General features: G+C 50.7%; 1 protein-coding gene across 3 annotated transcripts in view; it reads left to right on the forward strand.

The window, feature by feature from the left end:
• LRFN5 (leucine rich repeat and fibronectin type III domain containing 5) overlaps positions 1-23,400 on the forward strand; it is a 70,139-nt gene that overhangs the window by 27,637 nt on the left and 19,102 nt on the right. For all 3 annotated transcript variants that reach the window (XM_028728828.2, XM_028729693.2, XM_028728130.2), the window contains exon 2: positions 19,228-20,647. In XM_028728828.2, coding sequence (XP_028584661.2) covers positions 19,248-20,647 — 1,400 coding nt within the window. In that variant the 5' untranslated portion in view covers positions 19,228-19,247. The remainder of the gene's footprint in view (positions 1-19,227; positions 20,648-23,400) is intronic.

Consider the following 23,400-nt stretch of genomic DNA (forward strand, 5'->3'; position numbering starts at 1 on the left):
TGACTCTTTGGGTCCCTACAATTCTGTGAGTCTACAAATAAAAACAAAAACCACAGCTCACCTTTGTTGGAGGCCATCTGTAAGGGATGCTTTAGTTGAGATTCCCACATTGGACTAGATGGCTCTTGAGGTCTCTTCCAACTCGACACTTCTGTGATTCTATAACTATCAGAAAGGTCCATTCTTGGCCTTTTCTCCACCCCCCTGAACCATCCTCCCTTTATTAGGGCAGAAATCTCTTTTGGGTTCCTCACTGTGCTCCAGTGACTGTATGTGGTGAACAGAAGAGACACGAGTTCTGCGTCCTCATTTTTGGGGTGGTCCTCCTTTGACTGAGTGGGAGATGATGGAGGTGGGAGGAGGTGTGTTGGCAGCGAGGCAGCTCCTCCTGAGCAGGTTGGAGAAGGAGGCAGCTGTTGCTGGGGTGGGGTTGCCATGGCATTGGCTTGGAAACCGCACTTTGGCAGTGGGATTTGCTGGGTGACTTGAGCATCTTGTGGAGCCCTTGCGCAACTGCCTTCTGCCATGTTAGTCCTTCACTGCCCCCATCCACGTGCTGAGCGCAAGAACGTGAGAAGAGGCTCTTGGATCAGGCCAATGGGTCCCGGTCTCATCCAGCCTCCTGGTCTCATGGTGGCCAACCAGATGCCCATCTACAAGCAGGACCCGAGTGCGAGAGCAACTCTTCCCAAGAGCCTTCTCCATTAATGCCCTCTTAAAGCCATCTTGGTTGATGGCCACCATGACTTACTGTGGCAGGGAGTTCCACAGGGTAACTATGTGCTGTATGAAGGACTTACTTTTATCTATCCTGAATCTCCCAACATTTAGATGGTGATGGTGAGGATGATATTAAATTTATATACTGCCCTTCATCCAAAGATTTCAGGGCAAATAGCACAAAATAAATAGTTAAAACCAAAACCAAAACCATAACCCCATCATTGAATGTTCACGGGAGAGGAAGAAAAAACTTCTCTTTCTCCTTGACATGCGTAATTTTATAAACTTATATCATGTTGCATCTTCTCTAAACTGAAAAGCCCCAAACATACCACCCCCTCCGTTGTTTTGGTTTCCCATTTCCAAACTTTTCCAAAGCTACAAAATTCTTGATGTAAGGCAACCAGGACTGGAGAGTCTTCCAAATGGGGGTTACAGCATAGATAAAACTATTATAAGTAGAAAGCAAGTACAGTGGTGATATAAATGCCCCCCCCCCAATCCCCAGGAGAAACTGTGGCTCGGAAGTGACTTCTCTCAGTGGCTCATGGATCTCTTCTGAAAAATCCAGAAAGGTTCCTCTGGGGCTGATCCTTCTGGCGAGGAGGACCCATGGATCTGCCCCTCCTCACCTGCCGCTCTTCGGCTGCCTGGAGAAGAGTCTCCAGAGCTCAGCTCCCTCCTCTGGGGGCTCCACGATGCTCTGTATTGCAGGCGCGCGACGCCGTTCCGCACCGCCGCAATTAAAAATGAAAAATAAAACTGAGAATGCATAAAAAATTCATAGGCCACAGCAAATTAATATCAAATCAGTGGTGTGTGCTGGTATCTGGAATTAACACTATTATGCTAATCACTAATCTGAATTCAAATTGGACAACTTGAAAGCGGAGAGGCATTAATAGCATTTTAAATCAGATTGGCTGAAACCTGACAATTTAACTACAGTCAGGTGGGCTCACTGCCCCGCTCTCTGCCTCTGCAGTTGGGGGGGGGCAAGGAAGGAGAGCCAGGGGAAATGCTGCTGCATGGGGGGGGGGGAGAGGAAGGAGAGCTTTGGGCACTTCAGTTCCCTGCCCCCTGCATTGGATTTCGTGTTTGGGTGTGTGAATTCAAGTCCTGCAAGAAGCTTCCATTATGAACCCAAATGCTCACTGGATTCTACTTGCGACAGCCTTGCGAGGTAGGATGTAGACTCATTCACAAGGAGGGGGAGCAGGGCACCTAGTTGTGGGCGCCTAGCTGGCCATTGTGGGAACAGGAAGATGGACTAACCCCCCCCTCCATTTATTCTGACCCGTCAGTAAGAGCTAATCAACAGTGCAGCCTCCTTCTGTGGAGGCCTTTAAGCAGAGATTGGGCGCCATCTGTCAAGGATGCTTGAGCTGAGATTCCTGCATTGCAGGGGGTCAGGCTAGATGATCATGGTTCCAGCCAAACTTCACAATTCAATGATCTTATGATATCCTTCTTCTCCTTTGGCGATCCCTCGTAGCCGAGTAAGATTGTCTTCCATGAACACGGTCTTAACAGTGAGCCCGTAAGTGACTGAAGGCTAATTCTGGATCCACACGTCCTTCCACAGTGGGGACATTGGTTTCTGGGCAGGAGTTGATCCTGGTGAGGGTTTGCCAAGCGTGCCTTCCTCTTAGCACGTCTCTCCCTTGCGTCCTGAGTTCGAGTGTCTTCAAAGCCCACGACACCTTTGGTTAAGGCTGTTCTCCAATTGGAGAAATCATAAGGGAGTGGACTCTCCTTCCTTGGAAGCCTTTAAGCAGATTTTGGGGGGGTTATCTGTCATGGAAACTCTAGCTGAGATTCCTGAATTGCAGGGGGTCAGACTAGAGGACCCTTGGGGTCCCTTCAGTCCTGTGATTCTATGCTGCTCTTGGCTCGAGGGTTGCAGCTTCAGAAGCGAAAGGTGGCCCAGGTGAGAAGGAGCAGCCTGTTATCTGGACCTCTTGCCTCTCATCTTGAGGAGGGTTTGATCGCCTCATCCCTTGACAGAGAGGCTGAGATGTTGCCCTTCAGCCCTTCAGCCTCCTGGGCTGGAAAAGAAGCCTCTCCCCCTGCCCCCCCGGTCTGTGCCATGCTGCCTTGTGCTATTTCTGAGCCTGCTGGCCACGAATAGCCCCACGTGGGTCTCATGGTGTAATGTGCAGGATGCTCTGAGTGACTTAGCATAACTGGATTACACCCCGCGGATGCTCTGCACACTCCAGCTTTGTCCCTGCGGACCCTGGGGCTTTGCCGGGTCTTACGTGTCATCGGACCGCGGCTTAGGCAGAATTAGGCCACTCAGGGGCCAACTGTCTCGCCTCGAGGAAGAGCAGGCGGCAATCTTTGAAGGGGAGGCTGGCTGGGAGACACACTCATCCCGTGGAGCAGGCGGGAGCTTCTCTCACCTCCCGGGTTCCAGAGCGTTTTGCAGGTAGCGCAGGAGGGGAGCAGCAAGAGACTCGTTGGCCTCATTCAGCAGGATACTCTTATCCCATGTTTGTGTCCTCAGAAATGCATCCTTGCTAGGGCTGGGCAATGTCTGCTTTTCAACATCTTCTTCTTCTTTGGCAATTCCTCGTAGCCGAGTGTCTTCCATGAACACAGTCTTCTTAACAATGTGTCCATAAGTGCCTGTGGAGGCCAATTCTGGATCCACACGTCCTTCCACAGTGGGGACATTGGTTTCTGGGCAGGAGTTGATCACAGTGTGGATTTGCTAAGCGCGCCTTCCTCTTAGCACATTTCTCCCTTTTGTTCTGAGTTTGAGGGTCTTCAAATCACATGACACCTTTGGTAAAGGCTGTTCTGCAACTGGAGTACTCACAGGCCAGTGTTTCCCAGTTATCATTGCTTATACCACATTTTTTAAAGATTTGCCTTGAGAGAGTCTTTAAACCTCTTTTGTTTGGCTCCGATCTGGTGGAACACTCTGTCACAAGAGACCAGGGCCCTGCGGGACTTGACATCCTTCCGCAGGGCCTGCAAGACAGAGCTGTTCCACCAGGCCTTTGGCCAGGGCACAGCCTGACTCCCTCCCTCGGCAATCTTCGCAGAGCTCTGGCCCAATGGTTGCTAGTGGCTTGAATTAATTAATTTTTATAATGAATGATTCTAGAATGTTGTTTATGTTGTACTTTTGTACTGTTTTATTGTTGTTAGCCGCCCTGAGCCCGGCTTCGGCTGGGGAGGGCGGGATATAAATAAAATTTATTATTATTATTATTATTATTGTTGACCACCAGCATTATGCTTTCCATTCTTAAGTTCAGAATAGAGTAGCTGCTTTGGAAGACGATCATCAGACATCCGCACAACATGACCAGTCCAACGAAGTTGATGTTGAAGAATCATTGCTTCCACACTGGTGATCTTTGCTTCTTCCAGTACACTGATCTTAGTTTGCCTGTCTTCCCAAGTGATTGGAAGTGTAGAATTTTTTGAACACCATTGATGGAATCTTTCAAGGAGTTGGAGATGGCGTTTATAAGTGGTCCATGATATATCACCAGTTAAACATCGCAATATGTCGATATATCACAATGTCTGAAATAAGGGTGGAGCTATGTAGAGGTATCAGCTGGCGTCACGGTTTTTCCTCCATCGTGATTTTTGCCAGCTTCTGCTCTGGGGAGTCACTGCTCCCTGCAGGAGGCAGTGGAGATCTCAGCCAACAGAGTTAGCAGACTCGAGAGAAGGATTGGCTCCCTCTGTGTTTCCCCCCACATTGATTTTTGCATAGCACACACAAACAAGCATCATGATTTGCGATATTTTGCCAGGTCAAAAATTATAAACCCTGTATCATGATATGCATCTCAAGGCAGTTTTGGGCGATATATTGAAATATTCCCTAGCCCTAATCCTCACTCTTCTTTGTGCAGCACAGAGTTAAACTGTGGAACTCCCTCCCACAGGAGGCAGGGGTGACCACCAAACTAGATGGCTTCAAAAGAGCTAAATTCACCAAGGAGAAGGCTTTTGATGATGACTAGTCTCAATGGCTCATCTCTGCCTCCACAGTTGGAGGCAGGAATCTTTCTGAATCTCGGGGTTGGAAACCTCTGCTTGTTGGATGGGTGATACGGAATCTGGTCATGATGCAATTAATAAAATGGAAAATAAATCCATGTCAACAATCTGCTAGGAATTTCTAGGTTACTGTCATGAGCAGCGATGCAGTTTTCTGAAATGCTTGTGCTGACCTAAACAAATGTTTGATTTTTTCAGTTTAGTTGACTGAACAAGTGCACCACCCCCATTTGACCTGCTCAAAATGCCCCTCCTCCCAAAAATAGCCGTTAACTAGAACTGAAATATTTGATTAAGGAGAAAGCATCTCTCCAATGCACTTAACAGTCAAATCATATGTGCATCTTGTTGGATATTATGGGACTTATTCTCATGGAAGTGTCTATAGGATCACAGCCTTAATCTGGTTTCCGAGTAATTTTCAGTAGATTTATCCCTTTCCTTGGAAATTAATATGCGAGTTCTTGTAAATGTTTTCAGACACGGCCAATTAGTTGCAAGAGACAGAAACCTAAGGAGATGTTGCACATCATCTTCGTTTATTTTCATGCTGCCTTTCCATCGTTAAAAGCCTCAAGGTGGCTCGCAACATGAAACCATTTGCATATTTACAAAAATAGAACAAAAGCAGTCATAAGCAATAAGGGGTCTCATATCAAAATGTACACAACAAAATTAAACAATCCCCACATAAGTCATAATAAGTTCTCAAAATAAAGATATGAAAAGAAGCTGGTCTCTGGTCTCCCTGGAAGCCTCAGCACTGGCAGCTGACGTCCGTCAATCAGTCAAGGGGGTGGGGCTCTCTGCTCCAGCACCCCAAAACCCTTCCTTGCATGTTTTCTAGGTTTAGGGAATTTTGCAATTCTATTCTTCCCACCGGTCACCTTCCCAGTCTGGTTTACTAAAAGAACGATGAAAATGGGCCAGCACAATCTGCTGCCTGTTTGGGGCACCTGAAATGTGGGAGTAGAAGAAGGAGCTCAGCCCTGAGCTGGACTCTGTCCAAAGGCAGCAGCGGGGGGGGGGGGCCGCACACACTGCACAATCCTGATGGAGGAGGACATCATCTTGGGGTGGGTGGACCTGTCAGTTTGGTGTTTTTTTAAGTCCTCATGAAAATTCATCAGCATTTCAGTAAAGAGTTCTCCTGGTAAACACACATTTCTGCAAGCAATTTCCCCCAATGCAAAGCATTTTTTCCACGAATGCATGCACCCCCGCCTAATACTCCAGACATGCACTTTTGTACCCCTTGCTTGGTTGGAGAAATCCAGAGAGGCGCAAATTCCAAAGGGGAGGCTGCATTTCGGTTCTTGTACTGATTTAGAAAGGGCATCTGAGGCCTGGAGAGCAGTTCTGGCGGGGCGTCCAGACCTGCCCTGGCTAAAAAGCACAAAAGGGATTTGCACAGGTGTCCTCCTGCACTTCAGGTTTTGCTGTTGTGCTTGGAGTTCTCAATTTGGAAGGGAAGGAAGCATCTCTTCCTCCTCCCCTGCCGCCCTGAATTAGGATTACTATTTCTCAAGGACCAGCAGTCAGTTGAAAGGATTGTACTTGGGGGCCAGCGAGCTGTCTGCTGGTGGGGGCTGTGGAGAGAGGCCTCCAACACAGGACACGGGGCTTGGGAGTCAACAGGCCACAATTTCACTGATCACAGATGTCAGTAGGTTTGAGTGGACTGGATCCTGAATCTTCCAGCCCAACTGGGTTAAGGATCTCCCTATGAATAAGGGCGACCCCACAGGATCACCCTCTGAAGGTGTGCTGTGACCCACTGAACTCTGACTGGGCCCCTCTCCCCAGACCCCTTTAATGAGGCACCCCACATCCTTGGAGGAGAGCAGGGCTCCTTCAGGCAAGATCCAACTCCAACTGAGCTGTCAGGTTCTGCCACAGCCTCCTTAAATGCCCCAAGAGGGGACCGCACTGGAAGAAGGGACTGGGAAGGCTCCCCTCTGCTTCGCTCCCCAGCCCACACCCACTGGCCCATCCGGGATTGGCTGGTGGCAGAGCAGGCACCACCAGTGTCCTCTGCTGGCCACGCAAGGCGCAACAGGCTTCCCTGGCACAGCAGAGAGCCGGTCCAGGCCACCAGCCCTGCTCTCCACGGAAGGTGGACAACCCTTCTCTGCTCTGAGGATGGAGGCTGAGTCAGGAGGAAGAGTCTTCGCCCCCTCTCTGCCTGCTTGAGGGTGTCACCAAAGAGGAGCAGCATCTCTGAGGCAGGCGGGAGCCAAGGGCAGTACCCCTACCCAGCAAAGCAAGGAGATGACCTGGAAGTGGGAGAGGTGGGCTCATGGTGGGGAAGGCGGAATTCGCCCCCTGCCCTGCAAGGGGAGGTGCAGGCCTGGCCTCTTCCTTCTTGCACTGGCTGGGGAGGCCTGGGGTGAGAGGAGAGGGGTGGGTGGGGTCCTCTCCCCCCGCCTGCTCCCTGCGCATTATTGCTCCGCCATCAATAATTCACAGGCTGCTGCTGCTGCTGTGGCTCCACCAAGACTCTCCGGCTGCATCCATTAGAGGAGAGATGAGAGATGTCAGGAACCCGAGAGCCGCATCCTGGAGGTGCTGCAGCGGCTCCTGCGAAGCAGCTGACCTGGCGCTTCTCTCTCTCTCTGGCAAAATGAAAGGCTGCGGCTTCTGCTCTCCTCCCTTCCAGCCTCCACATGTTGCCACGGGGGTTTCCTCTTCATTTGCACCCCAGCCTTGGGAGGCTTTGCTGGAAGCAGATGGGCTTGGAGCTTGGAGAGCCCGATAAAAAGGCAGAGCTTCAGGAGGCATTGATGCAGGAGGAAGCGTGCTCTCGGGCGACGTGGCTGACTTTTGCACCCGCAGAAGAAGATTGAAGAGCCTGCTGGATCAGGCCAATGGCCCAGCTTGTCCAGCATCCTGTTCTTGCAGTGGCTGACCAGAAGGCTGGAGGTGGAGCCTGGTAGCCTTGCAGAGCCCTCTCCTCCTCCTCTGTGAATTTGTCCAGTCCTCTTTTAAGCCATTCCAACTGGTATCCCCTGCAGGAGCAGGTGCCACAGTTTAATTCTGTGCTGCATGAAGAAGTCCCTCCTTTGATTTCCCCCGACTCTTCCAACCTTCAGCTTCATGGGATGCCCAGGAGTTCTCCGTGTTTGGAGAGAGGGAGGACACTTCCCTTCCCCCACTCCTTGTGGGTGGTGTCCTGCTGGAGACTCGGCTCCTACCAAGCTGCCCTTCAGAGCTTTCTGGAAAAGTTTCTTCTTCCCCTCTCTTCTCTCTCTCTCACCCCCCCCCCAATGCCTTGCAAAGAGAGGGAGTCCACCTTCAACCCCTGTGAGACTTGCCTTGGTCTCTGTTTCCTGGATCTCCCCCTCCCAATATGATTTAGATTAGGCCTGTGGGAATCTGCCTTATCAGACCAGACCAGGCTCTGTGTCCAGCTCCCTGACACAGGCTCTTGAGGGGGGGGGGGTGGAGAAGGAGTTGGAAGGGACCCCAACGCTCATCTCTTCCAAGCACCTGCAATGCAGCAATCACAGCTACAGAATTCTTTCCATCAGCTGTGCCCCTTTGGATCTGCAAGCAAACCATGCCTTCTGCCATTGAGCTCTGGGCTTCTCCCCTGGGAGACTGGAGGCTGGGCTGGGCAGAGACCTTTCTTAGAGGGGCAAACAAACACAGACCTATCTTCTCAGTGAAGCCTGGGGTGAGCCTTAGAAGGAGAGGCCATGTGCATTGATGGTGCGGCGTAAGAAGTGACGGCAGTGCAGGGGTTAATCCAACATGGAGCAGTTCAGGAGTTGATGGATGGCTTTCAACTTTTCTCAGAGCTTTCCAGGAAAGGTGGGGGTGGCATCTCTGAGCCACTTTGCTTCCAAGCTTGCATGGAACTTGTGTGCCTATTGATCTCTTCCATCTTTGGTCTTGCTACTAAAGGATTCTCAAGGCAGCTCATGATAAATGCCCATAAAATATTAACACTGGATAATTAAAACAATACACAAGCAGCAGGATAAATATACGTGGAGGTCCAGGGAGAGAGCCGCCCACCCCTCTTCTGAAACAAAGATGTCTTTTCCGGAGACGGGGAAGGAATGCTCTGCTCTTTCTCCTCCCTCACTTACAAACCCCTCCAAGAAGAGACTCTGAGCAGCAATTCTCCTCCAGGTCTCCGCAGAGTAAAGGAGTCTGGCTTCACTGAGATGCAGAGGCTGCTAAAAGAAACACCAAGGCTCTCTCCTCACTCCAGATCCCAGTGCTGGAAGACTCAGGGCAGGCCAGAGTCCTCTCTCAGGGATGCTTGAGTTGTGATTGAGGGAGGGGGTTGGACTAGAGACTCGTGGGGTACCTTCCAACTCTACAGTGCTGTGGTTCCCACGGTGCAGGGTTAAACCCTGGAATATGCTCCCAGGTGTGGACAGAGTCATGGAGGAGGTGGTTAACAGTGGTTACTATCCAGAATGGCTCTGCTCTGCAGTTGGAGACAAGTCAATGGTTCTGGATGCAGTGGTACCTTGTTTCTCAAACTTAATCTGTTCCGGAAGTCCATTCCGAAACCAAAGCGTTCCAAAACCAAAGCATTCCAAAAGGTGCGCTTTTCCATAGAAAGTAATGCAAAATGAATTAATCCGTTCCAGACTTTTAAAAACAACCCCTAAAATAGCCATTTATCATGAATTTTGCTATCTAACGAGACCATTGATTCATAAAATGAAAACAATAAACAATGTACTGCAGTCACACAATCAATCAATCAATCAGTAGCTGAATGGGGTTCCACACAGTCACAAGAACAAAACAAAAAAGAGCCACAAAAACAAAAATGCAAAATAAATAGCAAAAACAGACAGACCTCAGTGTAACACTCAAAATGGAGCACACTCGGCTTCCGAAAAAAGTTCGCGAATTGGAACACTTACTTCTGGGTTTGTAGTTTTGGGGTTCCAAGTTCTTTTGAGTACCAAGGCATTTGAGAACCAAGGGACCACTGCTCGGATTCCGCTTGCAGGTTTCCCTTGGGGCATCTGGGTGGCTACTGTGAGCCCAGGACTCTGGACTGGATAGGCCCCCTTTGGCCTGATCCAGCAGGCTCTTCTTCTGCTCTTAGGATTATTCTCAAAATCCCTTTCCATTTTAATGAAGCCCCCCCCCCCCGAAGACAGGCTATTCTGTGGTCGCAGGCGGCTCAGCCGGCCAGCCTCGTCTGCCTTCTCCTTTGCTCCCCGACTTGTGACTCTGGAAGGGCAGGCCAGGATTGGGGCCTCCAAGCAAATGGGCTCCTGCCATCCTTTCGAGCTGTCTTAGCTGCAGCAACGAGAGCAACTGGCTGCTCAACATTTTAATTAAGCTTACAAGGTGAAAATAAAATGAAAAAGCTGAAAGGAACAAGTAGCATTGAGGAGTTGTACAGTTCCATTCCCGTGTCTTAGCTGTGAGGGTGCGGAGGAGGGAGAGAGCCCAATGAAGCTGAATGCTGGAAGATTCAGGAGAGAGAAAGGGAAGTCCTTCTTCACAGAGTTCAAGTGTGGAACTCCCTCCCACAGGAGCCAGGGGTGGCCACCAACCTGGGTGGCTTGAAAAGAACACTGGACAAATTCATGGAGGAGGAGAGGGCTATGGATGGCCACCAGCCAGGATGTTCTGCTTTGGCTCCACAACTGGAGGCAGCAATGCTCTAACTACCAATTGCTGGAAGCCACAGGAGGGGAGAGTTGCTCTTGTGTTCAAGTCCTGCTTGAGGCAACTGGCTGGCCACTGTAAGAACAGGATGCTGGACTAAGTGAGCCATAGGCCTGATCCTGCAGGCACTTTTTATCCCTGGCAAGAGATAGGCCAGACTCTGGTTCTTAGGACAGGCTCTTCCATAGCTGAGCATCTCATATCGGGAGGAGTTGGCATTTGCTTCCTTGTTGCAAGACCCACCGGTTTGGGGTCAGGCCTGACCTTTGGAGCAATGGAGAGCAGGATCCTGCTCCCTCTTCAGCTCTTCCAGGGCAGCTGCCAGGTCCCCTTTTCACCTTCACCTGAATCATCACCATTGTTTATTTGTGTGCTGCCTTTCCATAGCTAAATCCTTTCAAAATGGAGAGATTCAAAACAAATGAATCCAAACAAACACAGCAAAATTAAAACACTCCCCACGTAAGTCGTAAAAGGATTGAAAAATACAGATGCAAAAAATAATAATACCAATAGCAGTGAAATTAGCATCTCCAGAGTTCAATCTTGACCCCAAGAAAACAGCCTAAACAACACCCCACCCCAAGAGTCTGCAGTCATCCTGAGAAGAAGGTCTTTCAGGGCTCACAGGCCTCTGTGGAAGCCTCAGCTCCTGTAGCTGGAATCAGTCCGCCTGTCAGTCCAGCCATCATCTGTCAGGGCCCCAGAGCCCTCCCTTGCCGATTGTCTCAAGAGGCTCGCAAGGCAGGGAGCAGGTCTTGCAGGACTGGCAGCCAAGAATCTTCTCCACTCTGGACCTCCCCAGCTCCTCCAACTCTTCTTCCCAGGACTTCCCTTCCAGGCCCCTTGCCATTCCAGCCTCCGTCCTGGTCTGCCTCCTCCTTATAATGTGGATTCTCATGTGTCTCGGACTCCAGACCAGCCTGGTCAGTGTAGAAGACGCTGTGTGTTTGTCTGCTGGAGACTCTGTTCCCACCCAAGCAGCCTTGGGTTGCCTTTGTCCTTTCAGCCACCTCCTGGTGACCTGCTCAGGTCAAAGACCCTCCTGGCGCCTCCTGCTTGCTGAGCTCACAGCTTCTGCTTCCAGCGTTGGGCCTTTTGCTCTTGGGACCGAGGTCCAGGGTTTATTTTAAAGGGAGGATGTCATCTCCCTGGTGCTGGCCCAGCCTTCCAGCCTGTCAACATCATTTTCCATCTCTGTCAAATCTGTAAGCGTTTCTGACTTTTCCCTGTCATCTGTTAACATTTTGCCGTTTCCCCCTAAGCGTCAAACTTCACCTTCCATTGACATCCTCCTCCTTACTCCACGCAGAGCTGGGGAAACCCATTTCTCTTGTTTTCTACGGCCCTTGCCAATCTCAGCTCCTTCTGGGAAGACAGGGCTGCTGCTGCTGCTGCTCTCGCACTCGGGCCCTCCTTGCTTTTGGGTTCTCCGTGGGGGCTTCTGGTAGGTCTCTGTGAGAGCCTCATTCTGGACATTGTAGTCTGCTACTCTAGGCTGCATCAGCAGGAGGTTGGAATAGATAACCCTCAGGCTTCCTTCAAACAATACAATTCTATGATTCTAGTGTCCCGACCAACAGAAGCAATAGTACCGCTCTATTCTGCCCTGGGCAGGCCACACCTGGAATACTGTGTCCAGTTCTGGGCACCGCAATTTAAGAAGGATGTTGACAAGCTGGAAGGTGTGCAAAGGAGGGCAACCAAGATGATCAAGGGTTGGGAAACCAAGCCTGATGAGGAACGTTTGAAGGAGCTGGGTATGTTTAGCCTGGAAAAGTGGAGACTGAGAAGAGATAGGAGAGCCATCTTCAAATATCTTAAAGGCTTTCCCATGGAAGAGGGAGCATTCTTGTTTTCTCCTGCTCTGGAGGGGAGGACTCGAGGCAATGGATTTAAGTTCCAAGAAAGGAGATTCTGACTAAACATCAGGAAGAACTTTCTGACAGCAGGAGCTGTTCCATAGTGGAACGATTTCCCTCGGGAGGTTGTGGACTTCTTCCTTGGAGGTTTCTAAGCAGAGGCTGGATGGTCACCTGTCAGGGATGCTTTCACTGCCTTGCAAGGGGTTGGACTGAATGACCCTTAGTGTCCCTTCCAACTCTATGGTCTATGATTCTGCGCCTGACCCTTCATCCGCCGCTTCCTCCTTGGATGCAAGTGCAGGATAGCAGAGTTCCAGATGTTCCTTCTTTCCTCCTCGGCTTGAGAGATGAGGTTGTCAGCAAGGCGTGGATTTATGGGGTGATCTGCTCCCGACAGAGTTAGATTTCCAGCAGATGCCAGGATAGCTGAAAGCCCCCATCACTACAGTTCTTATCTGCAAAAGTTCAGTCATCTGTTTCAGGAGAGTTTCCTCCTCGTCTTCTGGCTGGCTGACAGGAGGACGCCTGTCCGCTCTGCTGTCCTCAGATGTCTCAAATTCCCCTAACTAACATGTTCTAATTGTTATTTTAAGTATTCCCCTCCTCCCTTTTGTACACCGCTTTGACCTTTCTAATACGAAGCAATTAATGAGTTGTGCAAATAAACGAATCAAGCAACTAAACCTTTAGGTTTCAATTAGAAATGCAAACAATCTTGCAAAGGAGTTGAGCTGCTAGCATGAAGCAGTAACCTCATCAAAGGGGGGAAACAGGCAACAGGATTTTCTTGGTTACAGTGGTGCCTTGGTTCTCTTAACCGGTTCCACAAGTCTGTTCCAAAACCAAAGCGTTCCAAAGCTGAGGCCCGCTTTCCCATATAAAGTAATGCAAAATGGATTAATCCATTCCAGACTTTTAGAAACAACCTCTAAAACAGCAATTTAACATGAATTTTACTACCTAACAAGACCATTGATCCATAAATAAAAGCAATAATCAATGTACTGTACTATAAAATAAATAAGACAGTATTGTAGATGATGAAAATTAAATTATTATTATTTTCTTCCTTGCTCTGATGATAGTCATTGTTTGGAGGGGGGACTTTTATCCATTTCCGCAGTCACACAATCGTATCAATCAGCTGAACTGGGTTCCACAGCGTCACAAAAACAAATTAACCGAAAAAGCCTCAAAAACAAAAACGCAAAATAAATAGAAAAACCAAAAGCGCCAAATACAGAGGTACCTTTGTTCTTGAACTTAATCCATTCTAGAAGTCCATTTGACTTCTGAAATGTTCGAAAACCAAGGGGCAGCTTTTCATTGGTGCAGGTGCCCCGGAAACAACAGCCGATGGCCACATCAGACGTTTGGCTTCCAAAAAACGTTTGAGAACCAGAATACTTCCAGGTTTTGGGTATTTGGGAACCAAGGTACCACTGTATTATTATTAATAATAATATTATCCCTGGTCACCATCCCTGGAGGAGAGGGCTAAGCTTTGCCTCCACAGTTGGAGTCAGCAGTGCTTCTGAATCCAGGAGAGACCAGATCCTTGGGCTGGGATCCTGCTTGCAGATTTCCCTCTGGGGGATCTACTCTGCTGCTGCGAGAGCAGCATGGCGGACTAGATGGGCCACTGCTTTAGCCTCTCGGCATTCAGAGGCGGCGTCATGCACAAGCGAGATTCTTTCCTGTGCATTTCCTGGTGCCAGTTGCCGGACGCGATGGTCCTGCACTCGCGTTCCCTGAGCCAGCCTGGCCTCCTGTCCCTGGCATGTGGCTCCTGTTCCTCAGGGGCCACGGGGGGGGGGGGGGGCTCTCCCATCTGCTGGCGGGAGGAAGAGCAAGTGCTCCTGTCCAGAATCTGCTTGTAAGGAGTTGTGTAGGGAACGGGAAAAGGTTAGTTAGCTGGACTTTATTTCCATGCCGCCTTCTGGCCAGAAAGGACTCCCAAGGCAGCTCTCAAGGAGCAGAAGATAAATAAAACGGAAGCAATAAAATGCAGCTTATAGAAATCTGGGGTAAAATCCGAACATCTCCCCCCCCCTAAAAAAAAATAAGGTCACTCTTCCCAAATGCACACAATACTCTTCCTGAGGACAAAAGAATTTATGAATGTAAGAAGAGTTTGCTGGATCCGGCCAGCAGCCCATCTAGTCCAGCCTCCTGTTTCTGTGTCTGGAGCTTAGCTGCAAATGGTCCGCCTTCCCCAGGGTCAGAGAAATTGGGGGCCTTTTCCTCAAGGATGCGCTTCAGCATCACCCTTGGAAGTCTGAATTAATGCAAAAGAATATTCTCCGTGGAAAGGCGTAAATGGTTTTATTCCAAAAATTTATGGTTCCTTCCCAGAACGACCTGCCTCCCTCATGTTCAGGCTGCTGGGGAAAGGGAACAAGTTTAATTGGTACATTTATAGTCCTGGACTGCCTGGCTCTCCGCGAAGGAGCCCAGCCACTTTCTTTCCAACGCAACGTATAAATTGAAGCAATATTGGATTCTGCAGAGAAGAGATTACCCTCTCAGCTGCCTATAAAAATGAATTTGTTTCTGTAAGCTTTTTCCCTTTGTCCAGTGGACACAAGAGTCTCCTGGGCGTCTGCGATGGAGGCTGCAAAAGACCCATCAGTGGCGTTGCTCGGCCCCTGGGCTCCTGACACCCTCTGGATGTGGGGCAGGGGCAGACTGTCCCCCATCAGGGCAGGCCATGGGGGTCCTTGTCTGGGGCTGGGAGGCCGAGCCCTCTGGACATGAAGGGAGTTGGCAGAGGTTGCACACTGACATTTCCTAAACCACAGAGAGCATTTTAATATGTTTTATATCCTGCCTTTTCAACAAAACAGTTTGCAAGGCGGCTAATGTTAAGTGCACAGAACCATGCGGGATGGAAATAATTAAACGGAGGCAGAAGAAAATCAGCAGCAAAGTAATCTTCAGCCATCATAAAGAAAAAAGCACAATCTCCTTCCAATAAAACAGTTTTAACTTGGAAGGAAAGCGAAGTTGGAGCCAAGGAAATTTATCTGGGGGGAAGGGCGATTGCACAGCCTGGATCTTCATCTTGCCTGTGGCTTCAGACATGTGCTCCTAGGATTGCAGAGTTGGGAGGGACCCCAAGGGTCATCTAGTCCAACCCCCTGCAAGGCGGGAGTCAAAGCTGTTGCACCTCTGTGGATGGTTGAGAGGGAGCCAGGAGCTGCCGGGAGACATGAGTTTGGGATGATGGCAAAAACATTGCAGGGGGTAAACTCAGTGGCCCTGAGGGGCCCTTCTAAATCTTCAATTCTATGATTCTATGAAAAGAAAAAAGGGACTGAACTCCAGAGGGGCCTCTCCAAAATTGAGGAATGGGCAATAAACCAGCAAAGATGGAAGGGTTGCTGAACACAAACCCGGACACAGAAGTTGTTGAACTTTTTGGGTGGGAGGCAAAGTTGTTGAGCTATTTTTAAGGAAATTTGTAAAAAAAAAAAATCCAACACTTCTGACATGGGTTGCCACACGTCTGGGTCTACAAGGACATCTTTACCGATTTTTTGAAATTTCACCCTGACGTTATTTCCAATGGACAAATCCTAAATGTATGGAAGCCCTATGGAAGTTCAGTGCCAGCCTGGGCCAAGCAGTGCCCCATTGGGGCAAATAATCTGAATTTCCACATATCTACTCTGGTGTGGTCTGAGCTGGTGGTGACGGACCAGAAGGAGACTTTGAGTTTATGATCACAGTTCCCTGTCGGAGGCCATGGAGACAGCAGCCCCCCTAAGGCAAAAGTTCATGCGAGGAATCGTTGGGAAAGGGGTCAAAAATAAAACTGCTGACATCCTAATGCTGTCCTATGACACCTTGCATTGTGGGGCAGTGTGGTGCACTGGTTAGAGTGTCAGCCTAGGGCATGGGAGACTTGGGTTTAAATCCCCACTTCTTCAAGGGGTGACCTTGAGGGCAGTCACTTCCTCATGAAGAAATGTTGCAGCATTTGGTATTTCTTAGCACTCCCTGGCATCCTTTCCACTGTGCCTTCTTTGTGATTGGTGATGCCACTGGGATGGCTGTATAGGGCCTTTGATGGCGCTTTTCCCAGCCTGTGCACCTCAAAGGGTTATGGGTGGTCATATTGTTGTAAGCCAAAAAATAGCTTATCTCTTGAGTTTAAAATGCCAATAAAACCCAGAAACAAGAGGAGTTAGGAGGCCATCGTGGTTTATTGCAAAGCAATAGGTTACAGTCGGATCATTCTGCAAAACTGCAAGGCCGCCCGATGGTTCAGGCAGTGGTATTTATAAAGTTTCAGACAAAGTATTTCAATTTTCACCAATCATGTACATCATTACCTCATTTCATGTTTAATACACATGCACAGTAAACACTGGAAATTTTGCTGATTCAGTGTTGATTCCCCCCATGTTCTGTTACATTGTGTTAGTGTGCATGTTGGGAACCCGTGTTACGTGCAGACATTTGCACAGTGTAGCAACTTATGTTCTAGCTTTGAGCTGTATCTTTTTGATTCACATATTACATGGGTAGGCAAACTAAGGCCTGGGGGCCGGATCTGGCCCAATCACCTTCTAAATCCAGCCCATGGACGGTCTGGGAATCAGCATGTTTTTACATGAGTAGAATGTGTCCTTTTATTTCAAATGCACCTCTGGGTTATTTGTGGGGCATAGGAATTCGTTCTTTTTTTTATTCTTCAAAATATAGCCCAGCCCCCCACAAAGTTTGAGGGACAGTGGACCAGCCCCCTGCTGAAAAAGGTTGCTGACCCCTGAATTAGCTGTATTCCTGCCCCAACGGGGGGGGGGGGTGGCAACTTGCAAAATCACCAGTTTCATAAAGCAACAGGTTACCATAACTTTTCTATTAGAAACGCCCTTTGGGCCCCTGCCACAATATTTCTTCAGCTGCCACTTCTTCACTGCCTCCTAGTTTCCTGCTAAACTCCTGCAACTTTCCTGCTGCAAATGCTCCAGTTCTTTTGGTGTTGTTGGTCGTCCTGCTTTTAATGTGCTACACAGCACAAGAGCACCTTTGCAAAACACAGGGATTCTTTGTGATGGAGCCACCCCCAATTTCCCATTGCTGGAGACCTCTGGAGGGGAGAGGGCTCTTGTGTTTGAATCCTGCTTGCTGGTTTCCCATAATGGACATCTGGTAGACCTCTGTGACAACAGGCTGCTGGGCTGGATGGGCCCCTTTGGCCTGATCCTGCAGAGCTGTGCTTACCTTCTTCGGTTCTGCAGATGCCCTAATGCCTGCATTCCTGTCGTGCCTTTGTGCATGGATTTAAGCAGTGGTTTAGAACAGCAATCACAGCCAGAACATAAAAGCGTTGAATTCTATGATTCTATGGGGGGGGGGAGGACAGTATGGTAGCCTGGCTGGTATCATAATATAACTAACCTTTGCTGCAGGGGAAGGTGGGATTTGTGGATGGGACACAGACAATGGAATGGGCAGAGTTATATAAAGATAATGATGATGATAATTTATTTATACTCGGCCCATCCGGCTGGGCCTCCTCAGCCACTCTGGGTGGCTCCCAACAAAATAGTAAAAATACAGTAAAACATCAAAGAATCATAGCATTGTAGAGTTAGAAGGGACCTTGAAGGTCCTCTAGTCCAACCCCTGCAATGCTGGAATCTCAGCTAAAGCATCCCTGACAAATGCCCCTCCAACCTTGGGGTGAAGTGGGGCTGCAATAATGCAGGAGGTCACCCGGAAACCTTTGCTCAGCCTTGTCTCTGCGGTGACTGGCAGGGCCTCTCCAGGGGTTCAGGTGGGAGTCTGGGCTGGAGATGCTGTTGGGGGGGGGTGTGAAGCCAGGACCTTTTGCGCAGGGAAGGGGGAGCCAGCTTGTTTTCTGCTGCTCCCCCAGGGAGGACACAATGGATTTCAGTGGCAAGAAAGGAGATTCTAGCAGGGGGTTGCCATGTGTCCTCTTTTTCCATGACATGTCCCCCTTTTCAGGGGTAAAATCTCTGCCTGGGTGGATTTTTAAAATTTACCAAAATGTCTCTGGCTATACTTTCTGGAGGAGACATAGACACAACTGGTGGCTGAAGACTTGCTTTCCTCTTCCCTTCTCCTGCCCCCTCAGCAATATTTCACAGCTTCTATAGCCTACATATAGTAGGGATATTTAAAAAGAGAGTTGTCATAAGGTAAAGGTAAAGGTACCCCTGCTGGTACGGCCAGTCTTGACAGACTCTAGGGTTGTGCGCTCATCTCACTCTAGAGGCCGGGGGCCAGCGTTGTCCGTAGACACTTCCGGGTCATGTGGCCAGTGTGACGAAGCTGCTCTGGCGAGCCAGCGCAGCACACGGAACGCCGTTTACCTTCCCTCTAGTAAGCGGTCCCTATTTATCTACTAGCACCCAGGGGTGCTTTCGAATTGCTAGGTTGGCAGGTGCTGGGACCGAGCAACAGGAGCGCACCCCGCCGCGGGGATTCGAACCGCCGACCATGCGATCGGCAAGTCCTAGTCGCTGAGGTTTTACCCACAGCGCCACCTGCGTCATAGCGTCCTCTTTTTTGCTCTTCAAAATGTGGCAACCCAAGTTCTGATCTTATTTCTTGAAAGTTTTAAAGAGGTTTTTTTAAAAAACGGATAATGTTATTGTCTTATTCAATTTGTAAACCAGTTTGAGGTTGTTGGGGCCCCCCCCATCAAATGGTGTATAATTTTTATGAAATAATAAATACACAAATAGCTGTCCAATGGGGAAGAGACCCATTGGATTCCTTTGCCAGAGGCTTTTATGCAGCGGTCGGACGACCACCTGATATGGATTCTTTAGCTGTGTTCAGGGGGGAGGTCCAGATGGATGGCCCTGGGGGTTCCCTTCTAACAATTCTACACTTCTATGAAATGAATTGTGCCGGTGGCACTGTGTGTGGGACTCGAACCCAGTGCTCCCCATGTAACCCCTCTCCTCTCTCTCTCTCTCAGCATCCTGACCCCGCTCTACAATGGAAAAACTGCTTCTGTATCTGCTCTTCATTGGCATAGCGGCGAAGGCTCAGATCTGTCCCAAGCGCTGCGTCTGCCAGATCTTGTCCCCCAACCTCGCCACCCTTTGCGCCAAGAAGGGCCTCCTCTTTGTGCCCCCCAACATCGACCGGAGGACCGTGGAGCTGCGGCTGGCCGACAACTTTGTCACCAGCATCAAGCGCAAGGATTTTGCCAACATGACCAGCCTGGTGGACCTGACCCTCTCGCGGAACACCATCAGCTTCGTCACCCCGCACGCCTTCGCTGACCTGCGCAACCTGAGGGCGCTGCACCTGAACAGCAACCGGCTGACCAAGATCACCCACGACATGCTGAGCGGGCTCCTCAACCTGCACCACCTGATCCTCAACAACAACCAGCTGACGCTGATCTCCGCCACGGCCTTCGACGACGTCCTGGCGCTCGAGGAGCTGGACCTCTCCTACAACAACCTGGAGACCATCCCCTGGGACGCCGTGGAGAAGATGGTGAGCTTGCACACCCTCAGCCTGGACCACAACATGATCGACAGCATCCCCAAGGGGACCTTCTCCCACCTCCACAAGATGACCCGCCTGGACGTCACCTCCAACAAGCTGCACAAGCTGCCCCCTGACCCCCTCTTCCAGAGGGCCCAGGTCTTGGCCACCTCAGGGATCATCAGCCCCTCCACCTTCGCCCTCAGCTTTGGCGGGAACCCCTTGCACTGCAACTGCGAGCTGCTGTGGCTGCGGCGCCTCTCCAGGGAGGACGACCTGGAGACGTGCGCCTCCCCGCCGCTCCTCTCGGGCCGCTATTTCTGGTCGGTCCCCGAGGAGGAGTTTCTGTGCGAGCCGCCGCTCATCACGAGGCACACCCACGAGCTGAGGGTGCTGGAGGGGCAGAGGGCCATCCTGAGGTGCAAGGCCCGTGGGGACCCCGAGCCGGCCATCCACTGGATCTCGCCTGAGGGCAAGCTGATCTCCAACGCCACGCGCTCGCTGGTCTACGACAACGGGACCCTCGACATCCACATCACCACCATGAAGGACACGGGCTCCTTCACCTGCATCGCCTCCAACCCGGCCGGGGAGGCCACGCAGTCGGTGGACCTGCACATCATCAAGCTGCCCCACATCGTCAACAGCACCAACCACATCCACGAGCCGGACCCCGGGTCCTCGGACATCTCCACCTCCACCAAGTCTGGCTCCAACGCCAGCAGCAGCAGCAGCAGCAGCAACGGGGAGCCCAAGGTCAGCCCCGACAAGAAGGTGGTGGTGGCCGAGGCCACGTCCTCCACCGCCCTGCTCAAGTTCAACTTCCAAAGGAATATCCCCGGAATACGCATGTTCCAAATCCAGTACAACGGGACGTATGACGACTCGCTTGTTTACAGGTAAGGGGTCCTGACCAGTTTGGCCCATCAGCTGCTCCCTTCGCTGGGGGTAACCTCTTCCCTTTGCCTCTTCTCGGCTCTTGGGGGGGGGGGTCAGGTGGGCTCAGCAGGAGATGGGGAGAAACCCTCTTCATTCAGGTCTTGCCAGCGCCGAATTCAGGACAGTGTGGGACTGGACAAAGGAGGAATGATGGAGACGGCCTCGCCCTCCTGAGTCTTCCAGAGAAGAGGAAGTTAGGAAATAATGGGAGAGGAAGTGTGTGGTGGGGGGACAGAGCTGGAGCAGCTGGATGACACATTATCACTAGACAGCATTCCAGGCCCCCCTTCTCCCAGAACCCGGCGGGCATTGAGAGTAGGAGAGCAAAGGCTTGTAACCACATGGCCTTAAGCGGCAACTGTAAGGTGGGTGGTGCTGTTGGTGACTGAGGAGAGAAGGGGGGTGGAGATTGCTCAGAGCAATGCCATTGCTCCAAGAGGTATCATTTCTAAGCCTCCCTCTGAATACTGAATAAAAGACATTGGTAAGAGCTTCCTTGTCTTATCTTTCCCTGACAGCCTGCCGTGAGGGATCAGATTCCTTGACGCCTGGCAGCAGGTGGCTTCCCTGAACAGGGCGCTGAGCCAAGGGGGCACAAAATCCAGAAGATCCATAACTGAGATGATCCATTGGTGGAGGGGGCAAATTTTGGCCTCGCACAGAGAGCCATATTATGAAAGATTACCAAAGTCCAGCGGCATAGCTAGCTGTTCGGGGGCCCTGTGCCTGGGGTGGGGTGAGCCAGGACGGGGTGTGCTGCACGGAGCCTCCCTGGAGTCTGCCCCCCACCTCCCCCTCAGCTATAGGGCGGCTGAGGGGGAGGTGGGGGGCAGACACAAGCCCCACAGTGCCATTTGGGGCAGCATGGAGCCTGCAGGCACCCGAGCCCTTCGTCACCCACAGGAGAGATGTGTGGCCCAGAGCATCTCCCCCCCCCCCCCCAGCTACACCTCTGCCCAAGTCCGCCCCAGTCTTGCAAGACTTCTCCCCACAGGCATTTGGGAACAGACTGCTTTTAACAAAAAGGCTGGCGCTGTGCCAGTTTAATTGTAATTACTGGTATGGCTTCCATCGGTGTTATCTATGCGCTTAGCTTTAACGCTAGCAGTGTTTAATTGTTTTTTAAGGATTGCTTTCCACCTCATGCTTTTAGAAGTCTTTATTTTTATCTGGATGACACCTGAAAACATCGAAATGCAGAGCCCTGGAAGTGCAAGTATACAAAACGCAGTTTATGGAAGTTCTCAGGGGCTCAGGAGCAGAGACACAGGGGAGAGAGGAAATGGAGAGCGAAGGGGAAGAATCTGAGGGCAGCGTAGGGGAGTATGAAAGTGGCCCGAGAGATTCCATGAGTCTCTCCAGCGAATCAGAAGATTCCCAGAAGGGGGCGCCGATGGCCAGGGCAAGGGGGGTCCCAGGGGGGAGGCACCAGAAACAAGGGGCCAGCGGGGACTCCCAAAGCAGCAGCGGGAGATCAGGACCAGCTTCCCCACCAGAGCGTAGTGAGGGGGAAGAGTCCCATGTGTCAGGGCCAGCGTCTCCTCCAGCAGGGAGAGAAGATGAGTCAGGGCTGACCACGCCTCTATCGGAGAGTGGGGGAACGGAGGGGAGGTCAGGTCCAGCTAGCCTCCCTGAAGGGGGAAGCAGTGACAGGAGCAGTGTAACGGTCAGGAGGAAGGTGGCCGGCTGGGCGCGTGCGCCAAGTTCGAATGTACAGGCGCGCGGCACAGCAGGAAACCTGGATTGGGAACCAGGTCCTAAAGCCCGCCGGAGGGAGGGGGAGGACTCAGGGGACTCAGTGTCAGAAGAGTCTAGGAGAGGCGAGACCCCAGCGGACAGGCGGGCCCAGAGGAGAAGAGAGCAGAGGAAGAGGTGGAGCAAGGCTAGAGTCTTAAACTGGTGTCTGGGGGGAGGAGACTCAGACGGAGCTTCGGCGGTCTAGAGTTTGAGACGTAGAGCTGCGCGCCGCGGCTGTGAAAGTGGAACTGAGCTTCAATAAAGACTGTTTTATATAACAACGAACTGGCGTTGGTCCTTTGTGAGCTGGGACCTAGGGCGGCTCTGACAGAAGTCAATCAAAAAATGACAGAAATCCGCAATTTGGGCAAATGGAGAATAAAGTCAATATTACCATTCCGAAAAAGCAGTCTGGGCTTAGCTACATGGAGACACAGCAAGGCATGAGTTAAGCAACAGTAACATTTCTGGCCCTGGTTTTGCTGCCCTCCAATGAGCCTGGCTTCAAGGCAAGAGAGAGGTAGCTGGTCTGCAGCTGGCTCCCATAGCCTTACTCCCGAGGAGGCTGGCAGCAGCAAAGGGCAAATGTCCGGAAGGGCAAGGAAGGCAAGTCTCTCTCCCAGCCTCCTAATATATAAAATAATAATAATAAATTGTCCAGTAGCACCCTAGAGACCAACTAAGTCTGTTCTGGGTATAAGCTTTCGTGTGCATGCACACTTCTTCAGATACACTGAAACAGAAGTCACCAGGCCCTTCTATATAGTGGGAGGGTGGGGTGGGGTTTTTCTCAGAAGGGAAGTAGGAGATGGGTGATTGGCACAACGGATATGGTAAACCTGTTGGCGCCTGTTAACGACTGCAATTAGTCCTACAGGAAAAAGCAAGGGATACTATGCAGATGATTAGCATATATAATGAGACAGGAATCCAATATCTCTATTAAGACCAGGTCTCTCCATAGTTTTCAGTTTAG

The sequence above is a fragment of the Podarcis muralis genome, chromosome 1 (genome assembly GCF_964188315.1).
Source record: "Podarcis muralis chromosome 1, rPodMur119.hap1.1, whole genome shotgun sequence".
Taxonomy (NCBI): Eukaryota; Metazoa; Chordata; class Lepidosauria; order Squamata; family Lacertidae; genus Podarcis; species Podarcis muralis.